This window comes from Conger conger, chromosome 10 (assembly GCF_963514075.1).
Source record: "Conger conger chromosome 10, fConCon1.1, whole genome shotgun sequence".
Taxonomy (NCBI): domain Eukaryota; kingdom Metazoa; phylum Chordata; class Actinopteri; order Anguilliformes; family Congridae; genus Conger; species Conger conger.
In genome coordinates, this window is record NC_083769.1 from 35176785 (window position 1) to 35197801 (window position 21017).

Here is a 21017-nt window from a genome sequence, read left to right on the forward strand (position 1 = left end):
TGCTCTTTATGCCTGACTGCCGCGTGCATAGTGACCTGGGATCGAGGTCGGCCTTCATCTGCTGAGTCACACACTCAAACCATGGTGTGCCGCCCCGCAGTGGTAAAACAGTGTCTGCTGCATTCCTACTGTCCTCCCCGCTTCCCTGACTTCACCTCATTTTATTACTCTCTGATGGTATAGCGGCCATATTCCTGTAATAATTTGTCTTATAGTTTCTTGGAGTTTTATGGCAAATGAGTCCCTTGGTCTTTGTGTTTCTGATACAGAGACGGGTAGACTCGATTTAATCTTTTGTAGGCATAGAGTGTGAACTCAAACACTTCATATTTTGTTAGCTCAATTTTTTTATTTTTGCTCTGGTGATCAAAAAGCCTAAAATTGCAATCCTTGCTGTGATATTTCCTTTTTTGGAACCAAAGAGGACTAGCAAAATAAATTATTTCATGCTTGATAAAATATTTAAATTTTTTAAGTAGTTTCATGACCTAAGTAAATGGGTTCTGATCGAGTCAAACAGTGAGCTTATTGTACAACGAAAACACAGTGGATGGCAGTTGATGCCAGTGTGATATTCTCGGCATGAGAAGAAAGGCGTTTCTATGTCTCATCTCGTTTCCGTGGGGATGTAAGTGTGGGCGTGGCCAGTGCATCTCTGACGCATCACCTTCAAGTGTTCCTCTGGAGGGTGGTGTTTCAGTGTGTCTATTTTAATTTTTAAAATGTGTGTTTGAATGAAAGGGACAGAAACAGAAACCTGTTTTTCTGCAGTCGGCCTCCCCCAGGATTGTGCCCTTTAAGGAAATGAGCAGCATCAGTAAAAATGGCTCTTAACAGTGTACCCCCCGGGGGTTAGCAGTTTATCAGCTTGGCTGAAAAGGGGCTGGCTGCTGGACATCGCAGTGCTGCTTGTGCTTGCTGTAATGCAGAGATCAGCTCACACTGCACTAATGGAGTTAAATATTCCGGCCCAGTCAGGTTGACAGAGTGCTTATGGATTGTTTCCTGCTGATGTCACAGGCCATTTTCTGTAGCGGTGGCTGTTGAGAGGGCTCGGTGCATGCGCCTGCCTTGCTGCTCTGTTCTGAGAGCGTTTCCCTGGCGCTATAGGGCCAGTGTATATGCATTAACACCCAGACTATGGCCATTTATCTGCATGGCTTCTATGAATCAAGCCAGCTTTCATAGCTTACATTTACAGCTTGGCCTTTGATGAAGCCCTTTCAGTGCTGGGACTTTGCAGTGGGGCGAAGCTGCTCGTGCACGTCCCAGCCAAGATTCAGACCTCACTGCAGTCATGTGACCTCCTCCTGCCCCCTCATAGGCTGTGCTGCACTTTGACGAAAGGAAACGGCACCGAGAACATGCAGCTATTTGACACCTTTAGTTACAATGTTCAATATTGTGTTGAACGTGTAGGCATGTTAATAAGCCTTTGCATTCCCATATTGCGTAGTCTTATTAAATGCAATTTGGAATGACTTTTGAATCGGATCCATTAAATTGCTTGTGTTAGAAATGCCAGCGCATATTGCAATATTAGATTATGGCATGCAGTTTTGACGGTAGAATGGTGACACGATCACAGATGATTGTAATTGGAGGTAAACGGCGTTTGTGTGCGGAATATAAAGCGTGTTCGTTCGTTAGCGTGGTTCAGGACGCCGGGTCCTCCCGGGCGCGTGGCTCTCGTGAGGGGCTCCCGGGCAGAGTGCACGTTGGGCCAGCTGCAGCAGCGTGCCAGGAGGAGCACGTCATCACAGCCTTGCATTATTTATGCGCCGCGCGTTTCAGGAGCACTGTAAAGCGGCCGCAAGTGCTGCAGTGCTCGCCCCTCGCTTTCGACTGACGCTGCACTCCTGAGCGTGCTTCCCCACCCCCCTCCCCTCCCCCAGCCGCACGCAGGCACGCACCCACCCACACACCGCTGCCGGGCCGCTCCTGTTCTCTTAAAATAAGCCAGACTCCCCTCGTCTCTCCTCCAGATCAGGCGCATACGGTATTTGTCCTTTGCGGCGTCTCCCGGATGCTTTTCTGCAGTGAAACGGTGTTGGTAACGCCGCTCTGTGTGTTATATAACAGCTCTGTGTCTGACGTGCTGCGCTGAAGAGCCCGTCATATAATGGAGATGATGGCTCTTACTGCCGTCATCAGTTTCTGGGTTTATGCTCTACAATCTCAATCCCGTGGCTGAAGTATTGAGTGTTTATTTGGCCAGTAAGCTTCCACCTTGTGACGTGGGCTCATGGCATTCAACCTCGGTGGCCATTTTAGGTCAGGAGGCGAACAAGTCTTCCTGTGTTGCCAACACATAGAAAATGTGAAATGTGTGTTCAGTGTCAACGCTGTTCGCATGCTCATCTAGGGCAATGGTCAGGGTGTAACGTCAGAGAATATAGGGAAACTTTTGACCTACCCTCGTGTTTAAAAAATTGTGATTTGTAAATATGGGGCGGCACGGATGGTGCAGTGGGTAGCACTGCCGCCTCACAGCAAGGAGGTCCTGGGTTCGAATCCCCGTCGGCCGGGGCCTCTCTGTGCGGAGTTTGCATGTTCTCCCCGTGTCTGCGTGGGTTTCCTCCGGGTACTCCGGTTTCCTCCCACAGTCCAAAGACATGCACGTTAGGCTGATTGGAGAGTCTAAATTGCCCGTAGGTATGAGTGTGTGAGTGAATGGTGTGTGTGCCCTGCGATAGACTGGCGACCTGTCCAGGGTGTATTCCTGCCTTTCGCCCAATGTATGCTGGGATAGGCTCCAGCCCCCTGCGACCCTGATCAGGATAAGCGGGTTCAGATAATGGATGGATGGATGGATTTGTAAATATGTAAATATGACTTCAATAAGTAAGGTTCTCATATCTCTGGTACCTGATTGTGATCAAGTGTTGCTTTTAACATTTTCATCAGCAGACTGTGAATGTGTTCAGGTACTTTGTGATGTGTTGTGTGTATATTTAGTGTATATTTTCCACTTGTGTGTGCCTCAGGACCGGAAGCTGTCCAGAGTGGAAAGGCAGAGATTTAAGGAGGAGGCGGAGATGCTGAAAGGTCTACAGCACCCTAACATCGTGCGCTTCTATGACTTCTGGGAGTCCCCACTCAAAGGGAAGAAGTGCATCGTGCTGGTGACTGAGCTCATGACATCAGGAACCTTGAAAACGTGAGTGGAGAGGGAAATACATCTTCCTCATTTAACCTGTACAGAACAGGGCTCCTGAAACAAGGCCGTTCTGTTGGTGACGCTGTAGGAAGCTTTAGCTCCTCTCCTGTTAGCCAGTGACGCTGTAGGAAGCTTTAGCTCCTCTCCTGTTAGCCAGTGACGCTGTGGGAAGCTTTAGCTCCTCTCCTGTTAGCCAGTGACACTATGGGAAGCTTCACCTCCTCTCCTGTTAGCCAGTGACGCTGTGGGAAGCTTTAGCTCCTCTCTTGTTAGCCAGTGACACTGTGGGAAGCTTCACCTCCTCTCCTGTTAGCCAGTGACACTGTGGGAAGCTTCACCTCCTCTCCTGTTAGCCAGTGACGCTGTGGGAAGCTTCACCTCCTCTCCTGTTAGCCAGTGACTCTGTGGGAAGCTTCACCTCCTCTCCTGTTAGCCAGTGACGCTGTGGGAAGCTTCACCTCCTCTCCTGTTAGCCAGTGACACTGTGGGAAGCTTCACCTCCTCTCCTGTTAGCCAGTGACGCTGTGGGAAGCTTCACCTCCTCTCCTGTTAGCCAGTGACACTGTGGGAAGCTTTAGCTCCTCTCCTGTTAGCCAGTGACTCTGTGGGAAGCTTTAGCTCCTCTCCTGTTAGCCAGTGACGCTGTAGGAAGCTTCACCTCCTCTCCTGTTAGTCAGTGATGCTGTGGGAAGCTACACCTCCTCTCCTGTTAGTCAGTGATGCTGTTGGAAGCTTCACCTCCTCTCCTGTTAGCCAGTGACACTGTGGGAAGCTTTAGCTCCTCTCCTGTTAGCCAGTGACTCTGTGGGAAGCTTTAGCTCCTCTCCTGTTAGCCAGTGACGCTGTAGGAAGCTTCACCTCCTCTCCTGTTAGTCAGTGATGCTGTAGGAAGCTTTAGCTCCTCTCCTGTTAGCCAGTGACGCTGTAGGAAGCTTCACCTCCTCTCCTGTTAGTCAGTGATGCTGTAGGAAGCTTTAGCTCCTCTCCTGTTAGCCAGTGACGCTGTAGGAAGCTTCACCTCCTCTCCTGTTAGCCAGTGACGCTGTGGGAAGCTTTAGCTCCTCTCCTGTTAGCCAGTGACGCTGTAGGAAGCTTTAGCTCCTCTCCTGTTAGCCAGTGATGCTGTAGGAAGCTTTAGCTTCTCTCCTGTTAGCCAGTGATGCTGTAGGAAGATTTAGCTCCTCTCCTGTTAGCCAGTGACGCTGTGGGAAGCTTTAGCTCCTCTCCTGTTAGCCAGTGATGCTGTAGGAAGCTTTAGTTCCTCTCCTGTTAGCCAGTGACGCTGTAGGAAGCTTCACCTCCTCTCCGGTTCTCCCTCTCTCCAGCTATCTGAAGAGGTTCAAGGTGATGAAGCCTAAGGTGTTGCGGAGCTGGTGCCGACAGATTCTGAAAGGCCTGCACTTCCTGCACACCAGAACCCCGCCCATCATTCACCGGGACCTCAAATGTGACAACATCTTCATCACGGGCCCGACAGGCTCGGTTAAGATAGGCGATCTTGGCCTTGCCACTCTGAAAAGGGCCTCTTTTGCCAAAAGTGTCATTGGTAAATAGTGAATTTTATCATACTATCATTTTGTGTATGTCAATGCATGTGTGCTTGGATATGTGAGTGAGAGTACATCTACACATAGGCTGTGTAGTATATTGACTGTCCATATTTATATTTGTATATCTGTTTGTCTTTACCATTCACCAGTGATGTGCAGTGCATGCCAGTTTGTCCAATAATACACTTTGTTAGATTCCATTTGAAATCCACAATGCTCTCCTGAGCATTCTACGGGTTTTCATTATGGACCTGGTGCTGAGAATGAAGTCAAGTCTGGCTATTGGGTTTCCCGCTTGTTGCACAGGCACTCCTGAGTTCATGGCTCCGGAGATGTACGAGGAGCACTACGATGAGTCTGTGGACGTGTACGCCTTCGGGATGTGCATGCTGGAGATGGCCACCTCAGAATATCCGTACTCCGAGTGCCAGAACGCAGCGCAAATCTATCGCAAAGTCACCAGCGTAAGTACCTTCAGCGAAGAATCGGCCTGTTACGCTTCCCACTCGTCCCCATACAGCATCTTCAGTTATTCATCAGAAAAAAAAAAATATCCACCAATAATAAATGTGTATGTAATTTTTTCATGGGGGTGGGACAGTAATGCTCCTACATGTAGTAGTTTACTGTCAATTTCCTGAGGTCTGGGAAGTTTAATTATTTGTGTCACTGACCAACTCCTCCAGAATACCGATGAGGTGGGCAGGGTTAACCTGGCAGTGATCGTAAGCCAGTGATCACGATGAGCTAGTCCTGATGATGCTTGATAATGAGGATGAGAAGGAGATCGCATCACCTTGTGTTCTGTTTGTTGTAAGAGCAGAGGGGACGTGGAGGAGACTGCAGTGTTTGTATTTGGCACAATCAGTCTTTTTTTTTTGAGACCTTTCCAACAGTGTTTTTATTTTATGAATAGTCTTAGTGTTCTCCCTTTCATTTTGCCCGGTCCTGTCGTGTCTATATTTTGGAGAATTATACGGTAATTTGAGCCCTGGTGGAGTGGGTTGTCTTTGTGTGCTGTTGTGGATTCTGCAGCTATTAGTCAGCAGTCTCTCTCAGTCACTCTCAGAGCACCTCGATTAGTCACTGATGGTATGATGAACAATGTGGAGGAAGTTCTCAGGAGTTTATTGATATGAGGTAGAAAATAGCTCTAAGTTGTGAAATACTTGGTTGGAATGATGGTGATCATTTTTCCTTGGAGTGATCAGACGATGGCTTGGGGAGCCCTTATGCACTGCTTCTCTCATTTTCTACAGGGGGTGAAGCCTGCAAGCTACAACAAAGTCACTGATCCAGAAATCAAGGAAATCATCGGAGAGTGTATCTGCCAAAAGAAAGAGGAAAGGTCAGAGTCAGTTCTGACAGTGAACAAAGTGGCCTTACTGTTTATTTGTGCTATGCTGTGTTTGTGTTGATGAACAGCTTTTCACACCACACTCTGGTTTACAGGATGTCCTTGAGCAAGCCAGGGGAGGTGGGAACCTTATGTAATGGCTGGATATTAATATGGAGTCAAAGAATTATGATTTGTATTGTCCAATTGTTATTCATAATGACTAACGTTACTGTTGTTGCACTTTTTTTTGTCTTCCTTTGAGGTATTACTGCTCTGTATCTGGCAGGGAAAATGTGTCATCTCTGCTCTTTGCTGTGCAGTTACCGGGGAACATGTCTGCCCCTCGGATGTTGCCCAGTATGAGGTGGGCCATAAAGCAGTGTCTCCCCTCCTCGTAGGTACTCCATCAAGGACCTCCTGAACCACGCCTTTTTTGCCGAGGACACGGGGGTGCGGGTGGAGCTTGCCGAGGACGACGACGGGAAGAAGTCGTCCATCGCCCTGAAGCTGTGGGTGGAGGACGCCAAGAAGCTGAAGGGCAAATACAAAGACAGCGGTGCCATAGAGTTCTCCTTTGACCTGGAGACGGAGGACCCGGAGGTGGTGGCTCAGGAAATGGTGAGTTCAGAACTGGCCCACCGTGAATTCGACTTCTTCTGTGTTACCTTACGGATTTTTAAAAAATGTGTATTTATGGGACTCTTCCTGCCAAGATGAAGCTTAAATAGAAATAATGAAACGATAAAAAATGTAAATCACACAAAATTGGCTTGTCTCTGATTAGGCTGCATTACAATTTCTGTGCAGGGAGTGGGAACCACAATTATGTCCTCATTCAGGCATGTGAAATACCGCTTGTGTTGCCTTCATTTCTCCGGTAGAAATGTTGCAGTTCTGGTATTTTAACAATTATTGATTTGAGTTTCTATCCAGAATAGACGGCGCTCAGGAGATATCTTGGGCCTTTTCACTTATGACACAGTTATTCTTCAATTGTGATGGAGAAAAAACATGTGCTGACAGCTTCCTTATCTCAATATCAAGAAAGCTCTGTAATCCAGATTGATATCACTGAACAGGGCAGTGTTTGAATTCCAGGAATCCTATGTTTGTCTCCTTCCTCTACATCAGATAAGGTCCGCCGGCTTCTGGCTCGGTGTTGTTTTCAAGTTGCATATTTTGCCCGCGTTGTGATGACAGATGAGACCTACTGGGGCGAATGGTGTCTCTTTCTGGAACGGGGTGAGAGCTGTGGTGGCTGTGCTGAAGTTCTACCTCTCGCTGTTAAAAAGGAGAAGACCCTTTTAGAAACGTTCCTCACAGAAGAAATGAACGAGCGTTTCGGCTGAACTGCCTGTGCCGTGGGGACAGAGGAGCGATCTGTAGGCTGGGTTTCATTCATGGGTTCTTGAGCTTGAATACGGCCGCGTGGAGCACTTTTACCTCGTGTCTAACGGGGTTTCGGAGGGGCGGTGGGGAGATGAAGAGGGGCAGGACCGTGGGGAACGGCTCCATCTGCGTCGTGCGTCCGCTGCCTTTAATTAGACGTTATGTGATTATCCGTGTGCCCTGTCCATGGGAGACGCCACTGCAGGCAGGCCCTCATGCTGGGAGCCAGCGCTATTGATTTCCAGGACCAGACACTTAGCTGACCTTCTGTCCCCGCCGCTGCGTCCGCATTTGAAGTCTGTGAGCCGCTGTTGTCGTTTATTGCATAATTGTCTGTTTGCATAACGGGGGCTACGTGGTGTGCGTTCTCCATTTTGAGTTCGAGAAGCTCTCGGTCTCCTTTTGATCACATAATGTATTCGTGAATGCGTGTTACTGCCTTTAGTGTCCTGTGTTTTTAGGAGTAGACTTGACGTGGAAATGCGTTTTCGTCTGGCAGGTGGAGTCCGGCTTCTTCCACGAGAGCGACGCCAAGATCGTGGGGAAGTCGATCAGGGACCGCGTGTCGCTCATCAAATGGAAGCGGGAGAGGACCATCCCGTCGGGGGAGGGGGAGGAGCAGAGGGACAGGGAGGTGCAGGAGGGCCCCCGGGCCTCTCAGGCAGTCCCCCAGGTCCCGGCGGTCCAGGCCGTCCAGGCAGGACCTCCCGCCCCCCACGAGTCCGAAGAGACTGACGCTCGGCTCTGCAACATGCCCGCCAGCGCCACGTCTGTTACATGTGAGATAAGCGTGTCTGTGTGTCTGTGTGTGTCCACTCCTAGTCATTTATCAGGCAGATGACTAAACGTCATTGTTTCTTGTGTAATTTTGTTGTGTGTGTGTGTGTGTCCGCGCGCCCTCACTCCTGGTCATTTATCAGACTGATGACTAAACATCATTGTGTAATTGTGTTGTGTTGTGTTGTGTGTGTGTTCTTGAGGGCTTTGGTCAGATAATCTCTTGGGGGTCCTTAATGCATGGTCTGTATGGCCCAGAACATGTCTTGTTAATGTAATGTATGAAGTAATTTGCAGCCTGGACTTCCTCTAAGTACTGCAGTATGATATGTGGCCTGGCCTCTCTAGTTAATGCACTGTAATGTATGGCTTGGCCTCTAGTTGACATACTGTAGTGCAGCATGTAGTGATTCTGTGATTAATGCAGTGTAATACACAGTGTACTGGCTGTAGTGTGTGGTGTGGTTAATGAATGTAATGTGTGATTTGGGTGTAATGTGTTAATGTTTTGACTCTGCAGCGGACAGCACCTTTGATAGCGGCCTGGGCTCCATGGTGTACTCTGATTCACACAGCAGCCAGCGCAGTGTGCTGTACCAGTCTCTGCAGGAGCCTATCTCTGCTGCACCCTCCACTGCCCAGCAGGTCTGTAACACGCTCACACACAGGAGCATGAACATGCATACTCCTGTTCACACTGTACACTCGCACACTCGCACACTCGCACACTCGCACACTCACACCCACGCGTGTGCCCACACAGAGGAGAATGAACACGCATTCTCCTGTTCACACTGTATTCACGCACACTCACGATCACACAGGAGTGGTCTCGTTCACTACCTGCAAATACACACACATACTCCTTTCCTTTTCACACTGTACTCATATATACACCCACACACGCTCGCACTCAGACCGAGGAATGGTTTCATACGCTGCTTGTAAATGCATGCATACTCTCATTCACACACTTCTGTACTGATACACACACACACACACACACACACACACACACACACACACACACACAGAGGAACCGTCTCTCTGGCTACACCCCTGTACTTGTGTGTGTGTGTGTGTGTGTACACATGCACAAAGAAGCAGTCTCATATGCTACTTGCAAATAAACACACATACTCGCATTCACACACTCCTGTGCTGATACACACACACACACACACTCAGCCTTTCCCTCCTCGCCTGTCTGACTCCAGCAGTCTTGGCTCAGTCTCTGTGGCAGTAAACGCCCACTCTCCTGGGCTCTGCAGTGATGAAATGAATTCTTCTCTTTCCGCATAGGTGCCTATCGAAAAGCACACTCATTCACTCTGCTGGCGGTGTCCTGCTATTCTTCTCGGCGAGTGTTTGGCATCCCGGAAAACTAAACCTGAATGTGTTCTCTCGTTTGCGGCTGCCTGAGCAGCGTCATTTCAGCCATCCCTGCGTGGTCCAGGAGCCCCCCGGCTGCGACTGGCACAGCCAGGCGTTAGGGGCGGCTGCGGGGGGCAGGCGGGGCAGCGCCTCCATCATCGAGATGCTGAGGCGACGCCCTCAGCTGCCCCAGCTTCTGCGGCCCTGCTGCTGCCGGCGGGGCCTGGGCCAGCAGGGAGACGCGGAGGCCCTGCCCCCGCTCCCCGGCGCCCTGCTGCTGCTGCAGGTGCCTCCGCCGGCCTGGGAGTCCCGTCGCCACAGCGACTCGTCGGCCGATCCTCGGGAGGGCCGGGGCGAGGCGCCGGAGCTCAGGCAGCACCGGCCCAATCCGGTCCCCCAGACGCACTACTGCCTGGCCTGCATGGCCCTGCTGCTGAAGCCCAGGGGGGATGTCGGCCTTGCCCCCAGCCCCGGGCCTCCAGCCAGCCCACAGCGCCCCCTCTCCCCCTCGCCCGGCAGCAGGACCAGCCTTGACAGCAGTGACCTCTCCTCCTTACACAAGTCCTTACAGCACATCATCAGCCGCAAGCCCGCCTCTGCCCACCTAAAAGTGCCTGCCCCCTCCGAGGGCCCCAGCTACGGGGAGCCGGTCGCGTACGGTCATGAGGACTGTGGCCCCGGGCCGGAGGTGAAGGGCCCGCCCGCACCCACCGCCGCTCAGGCTAGCAGACCCCCCTGCCCTGGTGAAAAGCGACATGCTGAAATGGTATGTGTTGGTGCGGGAGCTTGCTTTGCCCCCGGCCCACGCCTGCTGTCCCGGCAGTGCCTGTAGAGAGGCCGTGCTGCTCCAAGGGGGACGCCCGTCAAACGCATGGAGCTCAACTCCTCCTATCTTCCCCGCTTCGCTCAGTTCTTCAGTCGCACACCGCTTTCTTTTCATTTCCCTTTAGTCGATGATCCATAACCCGTAACCCTGGAGGTTCTCTGCCATTCTCAGTTTCTTCACTGTGGTGACTCCTTCCTGACCGTTACACAGAGGTTCTGCCATCTAACTCCTTCCCCGGCTTCCCAAGCTTACCCCCAATGTCTTCTTTTTTCTGCTTTACTGACTGGACCTTCGCCCCCCCCTGCGCTCTCGGTTCTTCCAGAACGTTTGCAGACCCTCCAGCTCTCAATCGGTAGCCTCCCTTTCCCTCCTTGCACTGAGCATGAGGCTGTAGACACAGGGAGGGATGACTGGTTGGAATTGCTGCCTCCCCTCCCCTTCCTCGCTCTGGTCCTGAGGCTGTAGACTCCCACTCTGTCGCAGCCCTCCAGCCCCTCTGCTTCTCTCGGCTCCCCTGTGCGTTCGGTGGAAGATGTGTAATGCTTAGAACTGCCCTTGCTGTGTTTGGATAGATTCTGATACAGTGGCTTTTTCCAGGAATCCTCCCACCCCCCCACCCCCCCCAATCAGATGGTTTTCTGCTCCTTGCTGTGTGTATGGTCCTCTGGCAGTGCCAAGTCCATTGTCTTATATCCTTTATATTTACATATCCATTTTCCCTTGACCAGCTACTCAGAGGTGCTTTTTCACATAATGATCAGCACTGTAGCCATAGCCTATGTAGTAGAACCTGCTATTCAGTTGAGAAAAGAATCAAAATAAAACCACAGCAGTTTTGGGTAAGTCTGGGTCAGTTGAACACATTTTCAAACCACATCACAGATTTTAATGAGATTTGGCATTCTTATGTGGACTTCTTAAGAAACCTCTGGAACCAGAATTACATTTGTCTTGGATCCTTATGAAGGAAGATCTGGGCTGACAAATTTTGAGCAAATTTGCACAACTCCATGACTGACTTGCTATATCTGCCTTACTATAGGTTATGGAGCAATGGTTCTTGTATAATGATATCATTTTTATGTTCTCCTCCGAATTTGTTACAGTGTTGTTGAACGTGATCAGTGTTAACGGACATAGTCGGGCATATGCAGAACTTCAATACGCAACCTTCTTGATGTAACAAAGTAAAGACCCACTGCAGTGCCTTATGTTCCTTGAGATACAAACAAACAGTCGGAAGGAACTAACACACTATGCCCACTCCACAAATCCAGCCAAAACAAAAGGCGAAAAGCAAAAAGCGGTGCCTTGGAGCAGTAGCAACTCAACTAGGATTGCAGAAATCCAAGACTCAGGAAGATCATCAAAACTTGTAACTTTGAAAATTTGATCTGGAAGAAACGGAGTGTCTGCCTCGAGGCAAAATCTCTCCAAATGAAGCCCAAATCCAGCCAGTCATAAATACAGACCGAGCCAATGCAAACCCAATGTAGGTGTGTCCTCAATATTGTGTGTCCGCCCAGTCACAATGGCAGGTTCAATGACCACTAGCACGTCTTGGCGGTCCATTGTAAGTGTATTAGGTCAGTATGGGAATGGGTACAGTGGAGATGGTTCATGAGGATAAGTTCGATCTCCTTTCTCCAGTGCTGGGCATGGTCTCTTCAGCTTAGCCCAGTCACCAGCTATCTGCAACCACAACATGACCTCTGATGCTTGCACATTTGAGAGCATGTATTAAGAAGGGTATATCGAAAGTTCATTGAAAGTTTGTCTGTTAGCACTGATCATGTTCAACAACATTGTAAGGAATTGGTGATGCGATGCCTTGAGATAAGCAATTTTATCTTGGATATAAGTCGATAGCCCAAGACAGAATTTTCTGGAGGTGTTATTGACAGAACTGGTGAAAGTTTGATCAATTTTGAAATGTTAGTTTTTCTGCAAATAAACTTTTAATATTAAAATCACTCCTCTCATTGCCTTTAATTTTGGGATGAACATACCATACACATGTAAAGGACAGAGCTGGAAAATAATAACATAACAATTTCTCTGACCTATAGTAATATATAGCGAGTCAAAGTCAGTCACACTAATTTACCCAAACTTTGTCGGCCCATATCTCCCTTAACAGTGATCGAAGATGAGTTTAATTTAACTTCCAGGGTCTTATCACATAAGCATGCCAAATCTCATTAAAATCAGTGATGCCTGGAATTGGCCTGAATTGGTCTGGATTTACCCTTTATCCCCCTGCATCCTCACTACTTGTACATAATCTACTGTAGACTGCTCTGTTCCCAAGTAATCCTCAAATGTGTCTGGAGTGCAGTTGTATCTCCAAACTGGTGCGTCAAGCATTTCTATGAGATGTTGCTGTCTGTTGGAGGCGATTGTATGTGTGAAATCACAATGCTTTTGTCTCGCCTTGCTTAGAATTCCCTCCAAGCAGCCAGCTCATCAGACGCCATTTAAACAGAGCAGGGATTGGAGCTGTGAATCTTCAAATTTGGAAATAATTTCAAAACTAGCGTTGTACATCATCTGTGATCATAAATCTGCACAAATGTGCGTCGGTTGCTAATGTACGTACTGTCATTTAAAGGGAAGTTGAAAACAAACAGGGAGGAAGTTGTAAGGTGACATATCTTTCCCCTTTTCAGCTCGGTGTGTCAGCGGTCCTGAACCCGGCTCTGTCTGCAGTGGGCCAGCAGTCTTTCCACCAGACTGCGCTGGGTTTCCTGGCGGGGTCCTCCACTGCACCACTCAGCCAGCAGCCGGCGCAGGCTTTCCCAGCTGCTGTGCCTCCTGTGCAACAGCACCAACAGCCAGGTGGGGCTTTTCCAACTGTGCCCTCTGTCCACCCACAGCATCAGCAGCCTGTGCAGACTCTACCCACTGCGGTGCCCCCTGTGCAGCACGTCCAGCAGCCAGTCCCGGCCTTCTCCAATGCAGTGCCCACTGCGCAACAGATCCAACAGCCAGTGCCGGCCTTCTCCACTGCAACTCCCACTGCACAACAGATCCAACAGCCAGTCCCGGCATTCTCCAATGCAGTGCCCATTGCGCAACAGATCCAACAGCCAGTCCCAGCATTCTCCAATGCAGTGCCCACTGCGCAACAGATCCAACAGCCAGTCCCGGCATTCTCCAATGCAGTGCCCACTGCGCAACAGATCCAACAGCCAGTGCCGGCCTTCTCCACTGCTGCAGCCACAATGCAACAGATCCAACAGCCAGTGCCGGCCTTCTCCAGTGCGCGACAGATCCAACAGCCAGTGCCGGCCTTCTCCACTGCACAACAGATCCAACAGCCTGTGCCGGCCTTCTCCACTGCAACTCCCACTGCACAACAGATCCAACAGCCAATGCCGGCCTTCTCCACTGCACAACAGATCCAACAGCCAGTGCCGGCCTTCTCCACTCCAACTCCCACTGCACAACAGATCCAACAGCCAGTCCCAGCATTCTCCAATGCAGTGCCCACAACGCAACAGATCCAACAGCCAGTGCCGGCCTTCTCCACTGCACAACAGGTCCAGCAGCCAGTGCCGGCCTTCTCTACTGCTGCAGCCACAACGCAACAGATCCAACAGCCAGTGCCGGCCTTCTCCACTGCTGCTCCCACTGCACAGGGCATCCAAACTACTCCTCTTCCCCCCGGCAATCAGGTGAGCAGATGATTCACTACTGCCACCATCCTGACCTCCTGTCTGTGCCCTGACACGCACATATCAGCATGTAAATAGATTTTCTGCACAAGTCCATCTGCCCAGTGAGCATGAGAGCGAGTGACCTGCTGGTGCTCCATTTTCTTTTCCCTTATTAGTTTTTCTTGAGCCATGTTTTTATTTGTCATAGTTCCAACTATATTTCTGCACTGCAGCTTTCCAGTCTCAGGTAGATCTGTTTGTCTTCTGTGTTCCGAGGGGGGCAGACTTTTCAGTGGTGTCTAGGGGGGCAGACTTTTCAGATTTGGGGAAATCATTAGCCGTAGAAAATTGGCAGGAAGAACAAAGCTTGTGTGTCTCTTAAAATGGAAGAACACATACTGTTGTTTGGTTTGGAAATGGATGCGTGGAGAGAGCCTTTCTGCTGCTGTCGACCCCAGGGGCCATTTGGGAGGACCGTGATGTTCATGTGCAGCGCTCCCCTGCGGGTCGATGAGCTTTCTTATTGTTAAGTGGCAGGTTTTCTCCTGGGCCGGCTGTGGCAGATGCTGATATTAGCTAGGCCCAGGGACAGGATATGAAACGGAGACATTTGATTATATTCCGTAGCGGGCCAAGGCAGATGTCCAAGCTAGCTCTGTAATTGGAGTGGGCCCCTCCCCCCATCCTTCTTTCCCCTGACCCGTCCTCCTTCCTCCTTGCTTTCTTCCTGTCTCCTCCCCACCCCCACCTTCGGCTCCTCTCCCTACCCCCTCCTCATTCTCCCTCCCTTCCCCCTCCCTGCCCTGTCTCCCTCTCTTCCCCCTCCCCCTCCTCCTCCTTCTCCCTTTCTGCAGCTGCTCTCTATGGGGCAGAGCTTTCCCCAAGCCGGCACTACCAGACAGATCTCCTCCCCTCTGCCAGCAGCACTCTTCACACAGGTAGCCCTTGCGCTGATTCCCAGCTTCAGGCTTTCTGTCCTCCCAGCTCGTATTAGATCTTTGGCCACCCCTAAAGAGTGCCGAATGGTACTGGCCGGTTTTATGGCATCCACTAGAGAATTAATTTACATGCAAACGATCTTCCTCTCTATCTGCATGTGATTAGAGGCATCCCGTTTACTTCCTGCATTAGAAACAGCCGTCGCAGTTCATCTGATATGAGCATTTGGTTGTGTGGCCCCGTGTTGCATTATGGGATTGGGGATGGCACAGTCAGCACACGTGGTCATATTTGATTTTTCTCTTTCCCTTTTGCTTTTCTAGTTCCCTCCATCATATCCTGTTACTCCAGCAGCAGCTGCCATTGCTGGAACTGAACCTTACCCTCATCCTGTCCCTCCTGCATACTTCGCCCCCGGACAGACTGTCCCCTCCCTGCAGACAGGGGGCGCCCTTCCTGTACCTGGTTCTGTAACCCTGCCATGCGCTGGCGCCACCCCTTCTGTGCCGCCGGTTGCCATGGCAATGGCCAGCCATTCGGCTCCGCCCACAGTCCCGCCCCCACAGCAGGGTTATCCCTGCAGTCTGCAGCAGGGTTTGAAAACAGAGGCTCCTCCCCTGCAGCCTGCCCCCGCCCCTCCCCATCTCTTAATGCAGCAGGCCCCGCCCACCAGCCTTAATCCCGCCTCTGTACCTGAACCAGCCCAACCGGTCTCTGAGCACCCTGCACAGGTAAATGCAGTACCACAGCTGTGGCCTGTGCAATTGCAGGATTGTAGCAAATGTGTACAGGTTTTTTTCATGTTTTTGGAAGGCTGTCGGTCACTGCTTTGTAGCTTCAGTGTGATGGCTGTAATGCTATAATGTGCAGTATTATAGTCTGTGGTGTGTAATATTTGTTGTTACCCCCCCCTCCCCAGAAGAGTGTGGGGCAGAAGGTGTCCAGCTGCCCCTCTGACCCCCCCCAGCAGGGCGTACCGCAGGGCCCCGCTCCGGTCCTTTCGGGTCAGCCTGTCGTCTCGTCCCCGCCGGACCCTGGAGCTGCCGCAGTGGGGCTGGATCAGACCCAGGACCCGGCTCTCCCTCCGCAGCTCCCTGGCACCCAGACCGCTGCAGCTGGCCCTGCTGTAGCCTGCCAGGCCCCGAGTCAGCAGCCCCAGGCCCCCACAGAACCCGGCATGGAGGTACACCACTGCCAGGCTGTCCCCAGTGCTATTCATGCACACAAGATTTATAAACCTGCTCTTGCTTTAGGCTTTTTTTTTTTTTTTTTCATCATTCATAATTTTTTGTTTGTTGAGGAACAAAAAGAACAGGAATGTATTCAAACCGGTTTGCTTTGCGTGTGGTTTTTGTCTTGCCTGCAGGAGCCTGTACCGGATAAACAGGTGGCAATTCCCAGCTACGGTTACGACAGGTATGAGCTCATAACGATCCCGCAGGCCCAGCCTCTCACCACAGCGGAATCCGTCCTTAAATGGCACTGTTCATTCAGCCATATTTCACGTATGAAGGCTGATGGGGATTCTGCAGCGGAGGGTGTAATGAATGCTAGAGCGCGGTGTAATGCTGCAGTAACCAGCGGGTCTCTCCTCGTGTCGTCCTTTGCGCAGCGTCAACTCCGACGCCACCTCCGGGAAGGAGATGAGTGACGGCGGGGAGGGGATGCAGGCCGGCGGGAAGTCCGATGGGAAAGCCAGGAAACACCACCGCCGCTCCACGCGGGCGCGGTCCCGCCAGGAGAGGACCACCAAGCCCAAACTGAGCATGCTCAACGTGAGTCTGCCTCCAGCCCAGGGTGACCTGCCCCGCTTAAAAACAGCTTAAAACGCGCAGCCATTACCAGCGGGCTGATGTCTTTGAAACGATAACAACCATCGTCTCCGAAATGTATTTTGCCTCCCCCGAAAAGAGACCAATCCTGCCCACTGTGGTGAAGACTGAATAATGCATGTGCCTGTTGTCTGGGTTTAAATGAAAAGGCCATTAATCAAATATCAAGCCCTGCTTTCCTTGCACACTGTGTGTTGTCTGCCGAATTAATTTGCCGCTTGGTCTGACATAAAATGGAGGTCTGTTGACCTTTTCCGGTCCTCCTGTAATTCCTTCTGCTGAGAGCAGCTGTGTGGCCTCTCTGCAGGTCTGCAATACGGGCGACAAGATGGTGGAGTGTCAGCTGGAGACTCACAACCACAAGATGGTGACGTTCAAGTTCGATCTGGACGGAGACGCTCCTGAGGAAATTGCGACGTACATGGTAGATCGGACTGTTATCTTTTTAATTTTGTGTGTGCGTGTGAGGCTGTCGTTCTGTTGCTCCAGGTTTCTCTGCTACTGCACTGCAGCAGACTGTGGAACGTGCCTCTGGTTGTTTTTTTTAGACGGCAGAACTTCCCATCGCAGGCCTGCCGCAGTTGTGCAGGATTTTAAAAAGCCACACCTGAGAGGGCTGTAGTTCCCTACCCACAGGCCTTTGCGGTAGCGGCAGTGCAGGTGTAGGCGGTGTAAGCTGGCGTGCTGTAGGTGGAGTGGCGCAGTCGTCGATGACTCAGGCGTTTACCCTGTCCCTGCGGTTGTTTTTTAATGCGTCTCTGCCCTCAGGTGGAGAACGACTTCATCCTGCCCATAGAGAAGGAGATCTTCATCGAGCAGCTGAAGGACATCGTGGACAAGGCGGAGGACATGCTGAGTGAGGACACTGAGGGGGAGAGGAGCTCGGACCAGGGGGCCAGTCCCCAGCAGGGCCATTCCTCAAGCCTCCCGGGGGGAGAGGTGAGGAGGAGGCGCGCGTTCCCACTCGCGACCCGCCGTCCAATCACAACGCATCCCCTCACAGGCCTGTCCAATCACAGAGAATGTGTGCTCACCGATGTGTCCTTTTTCAGTGTGTGAAGACCCTTCAGGGCCAGGCCAACCAGCCCGTCTATCAGCAGAACGGTAACCCTACCACCCTACCAAATCAGCGTTTCTTTATATGATGGTTTTACTGTCTGGGAGTTTGTTTCTGTTTGAAATAATGCAGAGTATCATTAAAGAATGGGGGAAGAGAGGCAAGGAGCAGCTGGGTATTTCTTGCTGTTTGATAAGTCCTCTTTATTCACATGTTCCCTGCAGTGCTCCACACAGGGAAGAGGTGGTTCATCATCTGCCCGGTGGCAGAGTCTCCCCCGCCCACCAAGGAGACGGCTTCATCCACAGCGCCTTCAACAGCGCTGGGTACTGTCACTGCGAGCACACACATCCCACTCATGAGCTGCCAGAGGATAAATACAGGCTGTGTGAGAGAGAGCGAGAGACGGGGAGAGAAAGAGAGAGCGAGGGAGAGCGCCCGGGACAGACGGAGAGAGTGAGAGACCGAAAGAGAGCGAGGCTGACTTCACTTGTCTATTGTACGTCTGGAAACGAACCAGCGGAGACCTGAGCCGCTCCGTGTTATTGTAGACCGCAGCCTTTTCAGTTCCAATGAAGGGCATTCATTGTTTGGCCCAGTCTGGCAGCAACCTGATGCCTTCTCTGATCCGCAGGATGTCCGGCAGCTAACCCTTTCTTTCCCTCGCTGTTGTCCAGAGCCAGCAGCCCATCCCCCTGCCGCACTGCCACCAGAGGGCGCTGCATCGCTCCAGGAGGCCTTGCGGGCTGGTGGCAGCCCCGCCCCAGCCCTGGCCCCCTCGGCCCGGGCCCCAGCACTGTCCGGGACTCCCGCGGCCCCTCTGCCCGCGCAGACCCAAACGCAGGATGTGAACGGTAACGTGGGGGACTCCAAGCCCGCGGTGGCTCAGGGTGCGGGCAGCGACATGGCGTCCGCTGAAGAGCCCCTCGCCGCTCCCCCGAGCTCCGCCCCGCCCGTCCTCGCCCCGCGCCGGGCCGCCGAGGTCACCTGCTCCGCCGCCGTGGTGACGGACATCCCCTGCTGCCCCCTGGTGCCCCCCCTGTCCCTGGACGTCACCACGTCCCCGCCCCCGCACCCCCCCGGTCAGGGAGACCCCGCCCACCCGGCCGTGGTGCTGCAGCAGCCCTTCGCCACGCCCATACCGGCCTCCATGGGAGGGGCCAAGCCCCCCTCTCAGCCCCAGAGCCCCGCCCAGGCTCTGCCTCCCGCCTCCCAGCAGGGGCCGGGGGAGTCTGACGGGGAGGGCCCGCCCCGGCTGGAGTTCGTCGACAGCACCATCAAGACCCTCGACGAGAAGCTGCGCAATCTTCTGTACCAGGAGCACGTGCCGTCGCCCCCTGCTGGCAGCGCCGCGGACACAGCCAGCTCCGGCACCGAGTTCGGAAACTCCCCTCCGGTCTCCGACGGACAGGCAGGGGAGAGACCCTTCATGAAAGGAGACCCGCTGGTAATTTCACTTCAAAGCAGATGAATATACATCCTGTCAATACATCGTTATTTCGTCATTAAGTCACATTTTGGGGAAATTAGTTTTGTTTCTTCTTATTGATTCAGAGCTGAAATGTTTCTGTAAATAAATGGGATGCCGGTTGACTGACGTGGTAACGGCAGCTGCCAAGTTTATTTCCCCTGCTCTCTGACCGCTATAAAACCTCATAATTCAGTGCCTGATGTACGCTTTGTATTGGCAGCGCTAATGTATTTTGAGGGTGCGTTTCAGGGCAGCCTCTTCAGTAACTCCATGGGTTGCCAGTTCTGCTGAGGTATTGAGTCCGCAGCAATGGCGTGGGCAGATATTCGGCCCGTGTTGATTTCCCCGATCAATATAATCCCCCCTCCAATGAGGTGAGGCATTTAACCATGCCAGCCTCCACAAAGATGTCCGGTGTGAATTGAATCGCTGGGTCAGAACCTGAAATGCCCCTGGCCTGCTGGCTGGCTGCAGGTTGCGGAGTTGTTTCCGGTCGTATTTTGAATGAGCCGTCGGTTGAGCCGAGGACGAGGCTGTCCGCATATCGAGCCCTGCCCCTGGACCGCTGCCACCACCATCTCTGCGGCCAATAAACACATTCGGTCACTCTGTTATTTATTTTGAATGATACCGTAAAACATTTGTCGATTGTATTCGCTGAGCTGGTTTATGTTGCCAATAGTATGTTTGTGGAATTTATACAGTATTCAATGACAAATTGGTCACAAGCAAACAAAGACCTAGAGCTGGTGTCTGCAGCATTGTAAATGCTTTGTGGCTTTCTTCTTGCATATCGTGTTGTTCTGAGAAATACCCCGGCAGTCTCCTGAAGCGGGACTTGACTAAATATGAATGTGCACCAAGACCTGTGATGGGGCCCGTCCAACACTGAAAGAAATTCAAACAAATTGAAACCATCCTGTCCAATGTCTTTACATCCTTCCTTTCTCCTCTCCCCTCTCCATTCCCCCCCCTCTCTCTCTCTCCCCTCTCCTCTGTCTCTCTCTCCCCTCTCCTCTGTCTCTCTCTCCCCTCTCTCTCTCTCCCCTCTCTCCCCTCTCTCTCTCTCCCCTCTCTGTCTCTCTCTCTCCCCTCTCTCTCTCCTCTCCTCTCTCTCTCTCCTCTCTCTCTCTCTCTCTCTCTCCCCTCTCTCCCCCCAGCCTCAGATCCCAGAGAGAGCAGACAGCCTAGCTGCCCTCAGTGACTCTGCTGTGGCTGGTGTGTATACAAGGATCTCTCCATAAACTTTTCCATGTTCAGTTTACTGCCTGTTGTGCCATGGGCTGTTTTTAATCCATAAACCAACTCTACAACACCCCGTAACTGCGGAAATTGACCAGCCTTCATTTTTTGTCTTCATTGTTTTTATTTATTTGCACACCAAAGCAAAATGAAAATCTCTGGGCATGGCAGGATTAGAAATATGAATCTCATTTTGAATATAAATGAAAATCTCTGACTAGTCTTAATTCAAGTTGAATTTGTTGTACAAGCTGAACATGTAAGAGCAGTTTGGGTCTGCCTCTCAGCTGAAGCGGAATGGAGGGATTTAAGGTGGGGAGAGGGGGACGGGGCTGCTGAAGTCTAGCTGTCCAGAAAAGTGCAATTCATCGCCTCCTTATTTCAGCAATGCAGCTGATCATC

At 51.6% G+C, this 21017-nt stretch overlaps 1 protein-coding gene across 1 annotated transcript in view; it reads left to right on the forward strand.

The window, feature by feature from the left end:
* The window catches only part of LOC133139519 (serine/threonine-protein kinase WNK2-like), a 48013-nt gene that overhangs the window by 15307 nt on the left and 11689 nt on the right, over positions 1-21017 (forward strand). Inside the window, exons 3-22 of the mRNA XM_061259095.1 lie at positions 2988-3160; positions 4486-4706; positions 5017-5174; positions 5970-6058; positions 6448-6667; positions 7938-8217; positions 8736-8860; positions 9642-10355; positions 13085-14092; positions 14929-15012; positions 15337-15744; positions 15933-16196; positions 16380-16429; positions 16626-16788; positions 17153-17269; positions 17614-17784; positions 17898-17949; positions 18127-18228; positions 18580-19349; positions 20534-20591. Coding sequence (XP_061115079.1) covers positions 2988-3160; positions 4486-4706; positions 5017-5174; positions 5970-6058; positions 6448-6667; positions 7938-8217; positions 8736-8860; positions 9642-10355; positions 13085-14092; positions 14929-15012; positions 15337-15744; positions 15933-16196; positions 16380-16429; positions 16626-16788; positions 17153-17269; positions 17614-17784; positions 17898-17949; positions 18127-18228; positions 18580-19349; positions 20534-20591 — 5227 coding nt within the window. The remainder of the gene's footprint in view (positions 1-2987; positions 3161-4485; positions 4707-5016; positions 5175-5969; positions 6059-6447; positions 6668-7937; positions 8218-8735; positions 8861-9641; positions 10356-13084; positions 14093-14928; positions 15013-15336; positions 15745-15932; positions 16197-16379; positions 16430-16625; positions 16789-17152; positions 17270-17613; positions 17785-17897; positions 17950-18126; positions 18229-18579; positions 19350-20533; positions 20592-21017) is intronic.